The 14,622-nt window shown below is 45.7% G+C and overlaps 1 protein-coding gene across 1 annotated transcript; it reads left to right on the top strand.

Moving 5' to 3' along the window:
- The first annotated feature begins 3 nt into the window (after positions 1-3).
- On the top strand, positions 4-14,057 carry LOC146191623 (uncharacterized). The gene is made up of 5 exons (XM_084599973.1): positions 4-666; positions 3,588-3,649; positions 6,469-6,573; positions 10,942-11,016; positions 13,797-14,057. The coding sequence occupies exons 1-5, from the start codon at positions 381-383 to the stop codon at positions 13,824-13,826; spliced, it is 558 nt and encodes a 185-aa protein (XP_084456099.1). The 5' UTR covers positions 4-380; the 3' UTR covers positions 13,827-14,057.
- Positions 14,058-14,622: the final 565 nt, after the last annotated feature.

Below are 14,622 nucleotides of genomic sequence, written 5' to 3' on the forward strand. Positions count from 1 at the left end.
GAACGCGCAGAGGCAGCGGAGACAGCTTTGGCGGCGGCTGGAGACACCACCGAGCAATTACCCCGCCGTGCTTTGACATGCAGAGGATAGTCGGCTGCGGCTTAGATTGACTGCCGGGGCGATGAAGCGTCAAGCAACCACGACTGTCATAAGGTCTGATCAGGCGACCTCATCTCGACGCCCGCCCTCGCCACCTGAATGTGTGCTGCGTGGAGCCGGGCAGTGGTGAGAGAATAACTGGAGAGGAGGTGAGATTGCTGCTGGCACGCGGAGAAGTAGGAAAGGACATTGCTGGCGGCTTGGAAGGGAGTTTCGCGGATAGCGCACGTACAGGCGTTTGTGTTGCATCCTTTGCACCTCGCACACACACTCTAGGAGGCATGTGCTCGAACGGCGGGCGGAAAGCCATGCGCGCGCTTCTGCTTTCCGTGGTTTTGCTGGCGTGTGCAGTGCCGCCTCCAGCATCTGAGGCGGCCAGCCTGACGGACCGTATCTTCGCCGGTTTCCTGAGTTTTGGCAGGGGCTTCTCCAACGTCACCCAGGGCCTCGTTGTGCGGGTGCGCGGGCTGGTCAGTCGGCCCGGGACGTCATCGGCCTCTTCACCGTCCGTCGGTGGAGGCAAGGGCGATGCCATCAGAGACATCGACATCTTCGCGAGCGTGTGCAGTTGAGTGCGGGGTGGTTTACTTATCTTTTTTTTTTTTCGCTTGCGCTACAAGTGCCTCAAAAAGCACGGAGTGAATCACTTCGACTGAAGTGAAAGCAGAGAGCGCATATTTTTCTTATTACTTCATAGTAGTTTCTTTTCAGAGTAACCGTGCGTAGTGAAATATGTATAATCAGAGAAGGGCCGAGAGTGTTTTAATAGCGTCCACTGCTTCGCCGTAGCCTTAAGCTTGTACCGAAGTGTAGTAAGCGCACTCCTACAGTTGCAGGCGTTATGAAGGCATGTAGTGATCACTCACGCGGCCCGAGATGACGAAGTTGAGTGCACTGAGGGTTATAGGGAGCTACGTACACTATTCAGCTAGCAGCGATTCCCGGAGTGCACGAGTTCTTTCTAACTTGTCAATGAGCACTGATATCGTTCTTTAAAATAAGCATGGTGATATATCTCTTTACAGTTTCCGTGGAAGTAAGGACAGTTTGACCTCCTGAATTCCAGCTAGGAGATCCTTGTCATAACTGAAGACACTAAAGAGGTGTTCGAATTGCCATGCGCCCAAGGCCCTTGTGTGCGTTCTCTTATTAGTACCCTACACGTACAAAAAAAAAATGTCAGGGAAGTCTGACTGGAAGCTAGATGGCACGAGATTTACGAAGTATTCAGGCGCGGACACAGAGGACAAAGTACAGCCGGATGGAACCGCCGCTAAAATTTCAAATAACTCTTTTAATTAAGTGATTATTGTTCGTATAAACGAAACTGGAACTACATGCCCATCACGCGAAGGCATTCGCATGATATCCACCACTGACGCTCCCTTGGACAGCCTGTGGATGTTTAGGACGTTAACAGGACATCCAGTGGAGTTATGCTCTTACTGTGTTGTGTGCTGCATTGTTTTACGCGCAAGTTGTAGTGCTGTCAGTGCGACGATAAGCCGCTGTTTGTGCGTTTTCAGGATGCCCGCTAGACCCGTACAAAGAAATACAATGAACATGGCCAAAAAGCCCAAAGCCTGGGGTTTGGATCTAACGGCGCGTCGCGAACAGCTTCCCTGACCACTGGCTGCAGAATCGCAATATATGCTATCGGAGCAACCGACCATCCCGCATGTTTATCTGCTGTACTCTTACACTATGCAATACATGTCGTCTTCATCAGCATCCATCTATGCGCATGCAACGGATCCAGAATACATCGCTATCAATTACCCTCTTAAGGAGCGTTAAGTGCTCCCCAAATTTATTAGTGTACCACCATTGAGTTCAGTATTTGCCATGAAGCGTAAAATTGAAAGCCTTCGAATAAAATTGAAAACCCTCGAGCCGAAAGGGAAATGAAATGATACTTAGTAACTGCACTACAAATGGACTACCTTATTTAGCTAAATCGGCTGAAATGTTTTAACACTGGCAATAATTTGTCACCCAGAACACTGCCTGCTCTACCTGCGGCTTTTGTTTCGTTTACTCAGTCAAACATGGTGTCCTGATTAAGATTATATAAAAGAAATGTATGCATTACAAAGATTTCATGGCATCGACAACGTTTGCTGTGGATGAAAAGAGTAGGAAAGAAGGCTTCTGGTTAGGCAACACCGTGAAGCAAGAAGACGTTTTTATTATTATATTTTTTTAACGCGGTGAGTATTGCCTCAAGACGCGAAAGAAAATAGCTACGCTTGCGAGAACAGGTTTGCGTAATGGTGCCGATTACTGATCGACGATGTCCCAATGCGCACGCAATGTCAGGTGCTCCATGTGCAGTCGAGTTGGAGATACGATACTGACAGATGCCGAGTCTCGTTTAGGCGAAATTTGGGAATGACAATGAGGGTCTCTTAAACTGCGCTTTCAAGGGAATGAACGTGGAGACTCTTGAACAGCGTTTTTAACGGTATGCCGGGAGAGCGTTAACCGCTTCCGTCCGTGAATGCCCTGGCTGATTCTCGTTCGCATACCAGCCCTTTGAAACTCGCTAAATCACCGATTCCTTAACTTGTGTCTGTATTACCTCATACATACTCTATCCTGCAGTTATAAGATACCATATTATGTGAGAGACCATACATAATCTAGGTATATAAGTCACAGCTTTGACCAGTACAGACATGCCTGCATGACCTAGGGGCAGCATGTCTGAATCGAAATGCAAGGACCCTGTAGTGCACTATTCCCTTCACTCTCCAATATGAAAGAAGGCAGAGTTGGCAGCTCCTGCAAAATTGACTTTGTCACGTGGTCGCATGGCGTCTCGCAACCGCGTGCCCGGTCATGTCGACTTTCCTATACTATCACCTGACAGAACCATGCCTCTGAACCATGACTTGCCGCTCACAAAGCCGATGCCGACAACACCGATGCCGGAATTTCTGAAGAATAGGGCTTTTAACACTATCGTATCAAATGGCCCCCTGTATAAGTCAAGGTCAAAAGTCTATCAGGCTTCTTTCCCCCTTTAAACACGTCATCTGTACTTTGAAAGCCAAGAACTGCGCTAGGATCGAACTCTCCGTAAAAAGTAAAGGATGGAGAATGGGTCTCCAAGTCCAAAAAGGAATTGGTTATGATGACAGCAGGAACAAAAAAAAAAAAAAGACTAAAGTTTTCGGGATCATTTCGTTACAATCGGAGTCGCCGTTGTAGTCAGTGGTCACTGAAATGAAGATGACTGCGTGATGCATAATATTGTTACGTGGCGACACGCAAGAAGACGACACAATATGGCGACATGATGATTGATGATTTAATGGCTGGTCTAGCGCGAGGGCTCCTCTCCCACCACTGCCGATCCTCTTCTTCGCAACAATATGATGATAGACTCGAGCAAGCTTGATATTTTCACTGAAATAAAAGATACAGCCAGTGTTGGCTATGCTCGGCGTGCGGTGCAGACAGTAAAAGTTCTTTTCTTTTTTCAGGCCTCAGCAGCTCGAATCGGAGGCTCCTGATCAAATGCCTTGATGAAAACAACGAAAACCTGGTGAGTGTGTCATGCTAAGAGACGACAATTGGAAAAATAAACGTAGCTGCCATTTCCTAATTTATCGCAAGGAGCTTGAATCGAAAGGAGAGAAAAATAAATGCTCCTACGCATGGCACCATGCATGTCTGTGAGTTGAATGTTTATCTTTGTGCACAAGGAAAATATCTTATTCATTGCAGATGGTCTATTATGTACATGAATGTGTCGCGTTCTCAGTATACCTTACAAATACGTGAGATAGGGCTTTACATGCACAAGGACGAAACATTCTTAAAACATTACAAGGGAGAAGCAAGAAACCTGACAGATTATTTTTTTTTTTTTTGCATCCTGTTGGGTTCCGCAATGCCTCATGGAATTCAGGTGTATTAAGGGGCGGAAGTCGTTATGACATGTTCTATCATAACAGCAAAGAAAATAAAAAAGCTAAAGTGCGGGCATAGAAAGGAATACTTATACATGATCAGCAGCCCAGTGTAGAGCGAGGTTTAGGCGAATACATTAGTTGATATCGAGCGACCTGGGCTTAAGAACAAATATTAGTAGAGACCAATGCAGGAGAATCCTCCCCCCCCCCCCCCCCCCTCCAAAAAAAATCTTATCGTGGCAGTAGAAGGTAAGGATGAATTCGGTGCAGCGTAGGGAAATTTCACCCACCAATCGCGTACAAAAGCAACCATTTGTAGACCATAACTGATAGCTGCACGCCACCGCAAATTTTATTCGTAGCATGCCACCGCCAATTTTATTCGTAAATTGTATTTTTATGGGTCTTGCTTACAATAAAAGAATGTCCACGACCACTCTATGCTGATAATTAAACAGGCAGAGATGCACGAACTGGCGTCCTTACTTTGTATGCGAGACCACGTGTACAAACAAAAAATGGAAAATCTGCAGAGCGGTTGTCGAATATGTTTTTTTTTTTTTGTGTGTGTGTGTGTGATTTTAAATATTGTGAGCACTGTGTGGCGCTTCATCTTCCACATGGCTGAACGTGCTGCTTCGCCTTCATCCTGCTCTCTCTTGTAAATACCCCATCGTCATCGCGGAGTGTGGTTGGCTGCAGTGTGCGACCAAGGCTTCAGGTCTCCAACAAAACCTGCGCACCGAAGTCCGACCTTCGCGTTACCTTACACTCGGCAATGAAACCAAAGGAAGTGGGATCAGGCTGCAGGCGTATTGACTGTAGTTCGTCAAGGCGTTGACAAGTCGATGTGATGGCGTCGATCGTGGTAGTGTTCTGCACGGCCAGTACTTGGGGGATCAGGCTTTATTGGAGACCTGAAGCCTTGGTCGCACACTGCAGCCAACCACACTCCGCGATGACGACGGGTATTTACAAGAGAGAGCAGGATGAAGACGAAGCAGCACGTTCAGCCATGTGGAAGATGAAGCGCCACACAGTGCTCACAATATTATTTTGCAATGGTTATCGACGCAGTCCTAAAGTACTTCGAATGTGCGCCTTTGTTAAACGACGCGATTACTTACAGGGATGGTCAGCAGTAAATGGAAGGCAGCGTTAGCGGAAAAACAATATTTAGATTACATTTATTACATGTGTGTTTGAATAGATATGTGCAAACGGATCGTCATTATAAAAACAATTTACATAGTTGCTCTCTGTTTAGTTACGACGCATGTACACTGTTGTACAGGATATATATATTAGCGATATCAAACGTTTTCAAGGCAACTGATTAAAAGTAGCATGTTCAAAGATTCACATTGAAAAACTTAAAACATATTTATTTCGACGTTTCGGTCGTAGCACGACCTTTCTCAAGAATCTGAGAAAGGTACACCGAAACGTCGAGATAAATAGTTTCAAGTTTTTCAATGTGACTCTTTAAACATTATATATATATATATATATATATATATATATATATATATATATATATATATATATATATATATATATATATATATATATATATATATATATATATATATATATATATATATATATATATACGACGACCTTGTAAACCTGCCCTTGCAATCTTTTCCACATCAGTTTCAGTAGAACAAGGTGATTGTCGAAGACGGCAACTTTCGCTCATACGAAGGATCTTTTTTCTTCGGCTGCAGAGCGACTACGTTCTTTTTGGACGAGCCCCTCGCGTTGATCCTTTCTCGAAACCCAGACACGTGCCTGGATCACGTAGACATGTGTTCACAGGTTTGAGGTGGTCACCAGTGCATGACGTTGTGCGCCTTGCGTGAGTCACAGGGAAAAAAGAATGCATTAAGCGGGCATAGCGAAGGTCGCGTATGCTATGCAGAGCTTCCGTTTTAGAACGAGCAAGACGCTTGTGCAGCGTGCATGGTGTATTCAGCGATGTAAACCGAACTCTGAAGAAGGCTGGCAGACAGACTAATGTAATCTCGCCCTAAGAGTATGCATATACCGATCGCGTGGCGTCGTGATGTAGGGTAGGTATTTAAAACAAAAATGCGAAAAAGCTCCCCAAAACGCCCGAACGGTTAGATTCGCCTCTACCTTCGGAAGAGCGTCGCATGCCTTCGGCATCTTAAACCGGAACGTGTAAACAGGAAAGGCATAGGCGCTAGGTGTATGCAGTTCATTCATAAATTCGAGCTTGCGAGGGTGGGCCTTCCGTTCAGTCGATGACTGTAGCTTGCAAAACGTCGGTGTACAACTAGCTCAAAAACACTCTGACGACGGTCTGTAACCGGGCTATCTTCACGCAGCATGGGGCAAATGAAACAGTAACAAAAAAAAAATAGCTTCGTGAGGATTGATGGGCTTTAAGGACGTACTCGTGACTTGTCCTGACTACGCGCAGCTGAAGCCCGACTGGCAGGATTGCATCGGGTCTGCGAAGATCGAAGTGCTGACTGTGGAGGACCTCTACCATTGGGCGTGCTCGAGGCTATCCTCGGCGGCGGAGGTATGTATTCCCGCAATCAACCCTTAATTAACATTTGTTTTTACGCTAGTAAGCAATTTACCGCGAAGTTTTCCTGTAGCAAGAAACTCTGCCAGGAATGACGACTTCTTTTTTTCCTGGTTTTTCGCTACTACAAAGAAAACAAAAGTATAGCAAGCAGGCCATACATACAAGCAAACAAACGGACCAGCAAACACACGTGGACAGGTGAACGAACTAATGGAGGTCGTACCGACGTCATGTTCTGCAGTATATAAGAAAAGTAGTAAATGTTCGAAAGTCTTAGGCTCAAAATCTAGCTGTCTCCAAATTCAGAGCTTTTAGTATGCAAGTATGCAGCGGCTCCTCAGCCATGGACCAAAGTACGCTGTGGAACCTAAGAAGACCACTCCGGATTTGCTAACAATGGTCAGGCAAGTCTCCAGGATTGCGCCCCAGGGTGAAGCCGAAAGATGTGTTGCGGAGGACATAGATGTGGTGACGCGTTCAGTGCCTGTGCGCCTCACGTGTTCCTCCGTCTTCGTCCTTGTCCGGCTACGCGCTGCAAAAACCATGGAAAACAAACTAGCCCGACAGCTTGTCCTCTTCAAGTTTATAAACGAAGTTGGCCATAGTCTGTGCGTGGAGAGTTATAGGGCATACCATAAAACGGGACAACTTGTGACACGATGACTAACCGCGGGCCGACCATACGCACCAAAATGCATTTTTAATCAAAGTGGAGTTTACGCAGGGATGGAGTTAACGCGGCAGACGCATGCATTCCGCTCTCATCATTTTTTAAACGAAACGAGGCAGTGATCCGTGTTGTGTGCATGCTTCCAAAGGCGATGTTGGCTTTTATGTTCCCGATATGTGCGTGTGCGTGCCCTTTTGGCCAGGACGCAGCCGCGTCGTTGGCTGCGACCGCTGCGACCCGAACAAATGGACATTTCGTCTCGAAATGAAAGTGAGCGGTACGAGTGCTGGAGAGAAAAAGAGGGAGAGAAAAGAATGAGGTAAGGGCGCGAATCGGGCAACACCGTCGAGGGCCGTATTTTCCGTGGCCAGCGAAATGCAAACACAGCGGCGGTTCCACTGGCGAGTGAGATCACCCGTAATAACAGTCTTTCTTCCGCTATGGCAATGAAGAGGGTTAGTTGGAGGAAGGCAGAGGGAGACTGCCTCTCAAGGCCCTTTTTTCTAGGCGGCCATGGTCAACAGAGAGCGACGACGCCTCCTTTACAATACGCCGCGAATGCAAGTTCCGTATGTAGGACGGCCGTTTCGGCTCCTAATTGCCTCCGGAGTCGGGCTCCGCACAGCGCTATAGAGATGATCGTTAGCGTACGAGAAAGGGAGGATGGGGCGGATGGTGTGGTCCGCGCAAATAGAAGCCTTTTGGCGTCGGCGCCGGAATAAGACAGCTTGTGACGTCCTTCCCATTCTCGTTGCGTAACAGGCAAGCGCTGCGGCAGTGCGCCAACCGACGGGGTTGTGTTGCTGCAGGGCACAAGGTCACGATCGCAGCGTGGCACCAACTTTTCGATATGGGTTGCGTTCTGTGACAGCAATGCGTGTGCCTCTGTATGACTAGCGCGCTTAGAGTGACCTATAGTCTGCTGCTGTCATAGGCATCACAGAGTCTCTGCAAGAACCAAGGTGATATTAACATTGAAGTCGACCCTTGTGTTCGTACACTGGATGTCACGCTCACGATGTAAGATACCACGGCCACTCAATAAAGGCGCCCTGCGATTCCTTCGAGCTGCCGCGGTGATACCAGGGCGAGTTCAGCTACGAAATGGCATGGCGTACAGGACATCTTTGTGGGGTTGGAGTGCATGTGCCTTACCGCATTTGCCGAGCCGCAAAGTTATGCAAGACATTGGAAGATCTTGTCGGTGATGCAAACGATTGGACCATTGTACTATTTAGCGAGTGTACTTGTGCAGAAGGCCTAAATCAGGGCAGCTGTGGAGATATCTATAGATTAAGTTCTTGTTGTTCTTAATTTAATATGAGCGCATACCTGTGTCGGCGACGGTTCTGACGCGTGAGTAGGAACAGCGAATTTGTGAGTGTTCCGTACTTTGCATTACAAAATGAAAATACTGTCTGCCTTATTGCAGCCGAACGTGCACTCTCAAGGCCAAATATTTGTTGAAAATGTGCAAGCAAACAATTACACGAGCGTGCCGAAGGAAACTCACCGCCGTAATGGTGCAGTGGTTAGGATACTGGACTGACGTGCCCAATGATGCGGGATAGAATGCCGCCCCCGGCGGCCGCTTTTCGATGGAGGCGAAAAGCATGGCACCCGTGTGCTGTGCGATGTCAGTGCACGTTAAAGAAGCCCAAGTGATCGAAATTTCCGAAGCCCTTCACTACGGCTTCTCTGATAGACTGAGTCGTTTTGGAATGGTAAACCCCATAAACTAAATTAAAGCTATAAGTAACCATCTACCCCCCCCCCCCCCCCTCCCCCTTCCTTTATGCGTCGGAGTAATATCTACGTCCCCATATTCACACAACGCTACAATACCGGCGTTTTCTGTGCGGAGCCTATGAGAGGGGTGCATTTCGCACTCCAGAACGAGGAACAGCTGTTCAGACAGCGTAACTATCACCCCTAGCAATGAGTCAAAGCTTCGGTTTGGTTTGTTTTGAAAGGTTTGTTGTCCCAAAATGACTCACGCTTAAAGGACGCTGCAGTGGAATAATTTAGACCACGGTTCCGTAACGTGCACTGACGGCACGAAGAGTAACGAGTGCCTTGGTTTTCACCTCCGTCGAAAAGCGGCCTCCGCAGCCAGGATTTGATCTCGCTTCCTCAGCAATACGTGCAGGAGCATTCATCTACAGGGGCCTCGGGCCACTTCCGCCCATCTGTGTTTAGGTGCTCATGCCAGCTGGACTGCTATTTAAATAATTTTGCATAGGACTCGGTAGCTGTTTACTGGAAAAATGACTTATTAAGGTTGCGTTACCGTCACGTGACCGTGAATTCGGGGCTGTGAATTCGGGAAATATGAAGATCGCGGTCGCGCGAGGTCTTAATATTGCGCTACGGCAACGCGAAGCCGCTACACAGTTGATTTTCTGCTGCCTGTCTTTGGCTAAGACCGGTAGTACCGCTTACCTAAACGCTTTTTGGCAACTAAGAATATCGCAACGGCCTCACGTACGGTAACATACGTGGCTTTGCGCACGTGCCCGATCGCATGCTACTATGAAATTGTGACCGCCACGTGACCCGAAGTTGACGGTCTAGAACGCACGTATTTTACTGGTTAAAGGTGTACTAAACAAATATCCAAGAATATTGCGAAAGCACCATAGTTGCATTCTTAAGACACGATTACACTAGTACAGACGCATAATTTGGGTTAGGTTTGAGCGGATGGCTATATTTTTGACGTTTTCTGAGCGGCCGCCACGTCTGAGGCAGCGCGGTCCCGACTGTGAGCCGGCGGGTGTGACGTCACAACTACCCTCAGCAACGTCATGGCTCAGCGATCCTTTCGCCGCCGCCCCCGCACCTGAAGTTGACTGTCAGTTCCCCCCGCGTCGCGGCGTGCACAATGCTGCGAAGTGTGGGATGCTGCATACGAGGGAGGTCGAGGGGGACGCGTACGGAGGGCGGGAGGGAGAAAAAAAAAAAAAAAACACGTCTGTCCGTGCGCTTTGTGAGTGCCACGGGGGAAATGAAAAATGAACAGGTGCGACCGCTCGCGATGGGGGTGGCTAGGAGGCATGAGGGAGGCAGGTAGTTGTGACGTGATATCCGATTTTGTCAGAGCTTTCACAGGAGCCCGCTAGGTGCGGCGATTTGAGAAATATTCATTAAAATACTTACTTTCCGCTCATTTCTGTTCATAAAGTGGATTGTTTTGGTCATTCCCAATGCGATAGCTACCACCTGCGCTGGAAATCTCGGCGGCAATTTTTTCATTCAGTATACCTTTAATGTTATGCAAGATGAGCTGGAGTGATGATCACGGGTACGTGCTTGGGGCTGGCGAGCCCGGCAGCTTTTAGATGGAGGCGAAAAGCAAGGCTTCCGTGTGCTGTGCGATGTCAGGGCACATTAAAAAACCACAGGTGGTCGGAATTTCCGGAGCTCTCCACTACGGCGTCCCTCATGGCCTGAGCCGCTTTGGGACGTCAAACATCACGAACTAAACCAAGCCTAATTACGCTTAGGTTGGCGTACTTAGCGGCACTTAGCACTTTCCGCAATCAAACCTAAGCATCAAAGTTTATGACTTAGTGGTCCTGAATTTTTAGTGTACAGATGCTTAAGCGTTATTGAGAGTATTTGATGGATAATAGTTATCCAGATTGTGTGACTTGTTTTCCTATGTTTGTTTTTTGTCAAATATGCAGCTTCAAGAATTCCGGAACACATCCCAGTGCTTGCTGGATGGTATCGAAAAAGCTGACGTTGCAGCAGGCATCAGAGTAAGTATTTAACATTTGCAATAACAGAACAAAAAAAAATATTATCTGCTCTGATAATATACCCAAGAATGTGGCGAAAATAGGTCCATAAGGTAGTACAATAAGAAGCTATGAACAGCATTCGCGGATACATTGCAGCCGCCTGATGAGTATCATACGATAATCGCAAGCTAGAATGGGAACCAAAGCAGTGGGTGGCAATCTTATTGGAGCGCTTACTCGTGTCTAATACAAAACAAGTGATCTAACATACTTCGAGCATACTGAGTTGTGGCGAGCATATCGTAGATTTGATGAAAACGAGTTGACGCCAAGATTAGAAAATGTTCTGTAAATTTGTGCTTTCCATTCACGATACTTTACGGCAGAGTGAGGGTTTTTAAGTCGAAGTCTTTATTGCCTCATCGTTGTCGTCAGCAAAAGTGTCACGCTTTTGCGGCGGCTCTGATTGGTCTAGACGGGATGACGTCATGGAGGTCTCGACCAATCACAGAGCCCCACCACAGTATGTGCGAATGCGTGCCTTATATGCTAATATGCCAATCAATGAGTAATTACTGATTAATGACCAATTAAGTATTTAATAATTACTAATCACTAATAATTGCCAAGCAACTACTAAAGCCAATTATTGACTAAATGATTGATTGTTAATGACTAGTTACTAATTAATGTTAAATAATTAATACCTACTACTACTTTGCTAATTCATACCGTGCACCCGGTAAAATCAACCACACAACAGTAAACGTAGAACAACTGCGAAGATACATGGAGCGCGACTTCGTCGCTGCCAAGCAGAATTCATTAAATAAATTCGCTCGCAGAATGTGAAAGAGTAGTCGCTCGCTTTACGCGTAGCAGCATTTATCTTTACATGCGCAACAGTCGCGTAGCAGAATACAGCACTAAGGTTTCGCGTTTCGTCACTTTAGTCGCCAAAGTGTCCTTGAATTTTCCAAATGTCGCAACACATTCCTCGGTGCAAAATCCAATAATTTAGCCCATACAGGAAGGAATGTCATTACTTGAATGTCGTGTAGGCAGAACAATGATGAACGACAACAGTAGACAAATTGACGTTAATAGGGTGTCGTTTTATCTTATCTTCGTCGCGTCTAGACTGAGAGAACTCAAACGCCGAAATGTAGTACAAACAGCCTCTTTCTTCACATTGCTCACAGGAAGACATGCAGCATAATGATTCCGCATAATTAAACTTGTGCCGCAATATATGCGCATCAAAAGCCGTCTCCTCCCTTGAGAACAACTATCCTAAATCACCCTCCACATCGGCTCGAGCATCAGTTTGTGAAGAACAGAGCAAACACAGGCAAAGCACACTAGGCAAGAAGACCGATGAACACAGTTTGCTTGTCTGTGCTTGCGCTGCTCTTCACAAGATGCTTCGCAAACTAGCCTTCTAAAACTTTCAGCCTGGTATCAAAATACAGCGCTCCTGTTAGCTGACTGTAGCGCCTCTTGTGGCGTTCACGTGAGCCTGCCCAAACTACTGTAAACATGACTGTGGCAAATAAATAAAAAGGTTCTTGAGAAAGACTCGTAAGCGGCACTTCCATACTCTATACCTTCAAAAATTGAGCGCAGGTCTTGCCCCGACTTTATTGAGCTGATTTCGCCACCGGTAAGATCCAAGAGCTCTAATTGATCGCACTTTGTGACATGACACGGCGCTACTGAGCGGGCTTTTAGAGAACTGTGGAGAGCGGATCGTGATATTTAACTTCGCACTAACGATAATGTCGCGCACTGTTCACCTTTAAGCGCATCCAGAAACTGCGTACTGCGCGCAGTTTTATTTACAGCATAAGTTACAACATACCCTTCTTTGGCTTTTCACATTTAAAGTTTTATGCTTGGGTAGGTAGGTTATAACGCAAGTGTGGGCTGTATAATATTCTTGTTTTAAAAATCGCTAAGTATAACATGCCATTCTCGACGAGATTAGCACTATTGCGAAATTATTGTGAAATCGGATTCTGACTTCGATAACATATATATATATATATATATATATATATATATATATATATATATATATATATATATATATATATATATATATATATATATATATATATATATATATATATATATATATATATATATATATATATATATATATATATATATATATATATATATATATACCTCCGTTCTATTTTAATCTATCCCGTTCTTTCTCTCTATTTTGTTCACCTCTTTGATTTCCTTTTCCTGTTCCGCACTGTCCCCTTCTTTCCGCCGCCCCTGTTCAGGTGCTTCTGGTGATTAGATACCAGATACAGGTTCTGGAAAACATAATTTTACTTCCTTTGTGATTATTTTACAATAAAATAACCACTGACTATCAGTACTACTTCCATAACTCATACGCGTAACTCAAGCGATACCATACAGTGGGGAAGTAGTTCAGCGTCGACAAAATATAACGATGCCAGCTTCGTTGCTAACCGCATATGATAAGGCGAAAAGATAGGGTATACTTTTTTTGCGTTTTAGTAAAGCGTCCAACCACAAAGACGCACGTGTAACTTATTATGCTTCGACTGTACACATTTGACCCTTGCGTGCTATGTATTGTGTGAGGACCATCTAGTAAAAAAAAAAATTCTCAATTTGGGTAGCCTGTGCTAACTATAGCTCAGAATAGCAGTATTGTTTACATGCTTGGATAAGAAGTGCCCTGAGCTAGTTTGGTGTCAACCATGTTGTATTCACCCCAGAGTTCAACACAATATCTTCGTTCTTTCTTGCAGGAATGCAAAGGCAGTTCGAGACCGTTTTAGCTCATCGAGAAGAGGCACAGTGAAAAAGCGCTCACTGAGAGTGGGGCTCTATGCCCACCACCATACTGGGACTCAACTTTGCGTCATTAATAGTGAATGTAAAGTGTGCTATACGTACGTACGCGTGCTCAAATGCTCGCGCGTATTTGTTAGAAGTGCACCTACCGTCAGAAGTGATACAGTCTGTTACAGACATGTAGAACAAAAATGCAATTAAAGCCGACGCGACACGGCAACATTCTACATGCTAGTTGGTGCCAGGTTACTTTTAGAAATGCGGTGCTGATTATTGGGTAAGCATTGGGCCGTTTCCTTTTTTCATGTCGTCTCAGTGACGTTTACATGGACTTGCCTACAAGGCAGGATGATTTCGTCTGAGCTGTTTTTTTTTTTTCATTAAGGAAGCACGCCACTGTTTTTAAGTTAGGCGATGTCCGTTAAAAATAATTCGGATAAACGCAATTGGACGTTACCACGCACCTTTCGGCTTAACTGCACCGCGAAAAAGGCTACGTTCTGTGGGCACGTTCAACGAATAATCGAAATGGGCGAAGTGCAGTATCTATACACCATGCATGCTTTTTAATAATCAAAGACTATCGGTCTTGTTCTCGTTGCAAAAACTGGCGGCTATGATCCGACTCTTCTAAAAGTGTGGAAAGTAACAATTGCCACAGGGATGTGTAAGACGTATACATGCCTATTTTGCCATGTATGACGCATCAGAGGTGAATAGCAAAATGCTAGCGTAGTAATTACGTTCTAACAAGATTGAAGAGGGTGGAAACCAAAATTT

The sequence above is a fragment of the Amblyomma maculatum genome, chromosome 4 (assembly GCF_055883805.1).
Source record: "Amblyomma maculatum isolate TAMU_Amacu chromosome 4, ASM5588380v1, whole genome shotgun sequence".
In the NCBI taxonomy this organism is placed as follows: domain Eukaryota; kingdom Metazoa; phylum Arthropoda; class Arachnida; order Ixodida; family Ixodidae; genus Amblyomma; species Amblyomma maculatum.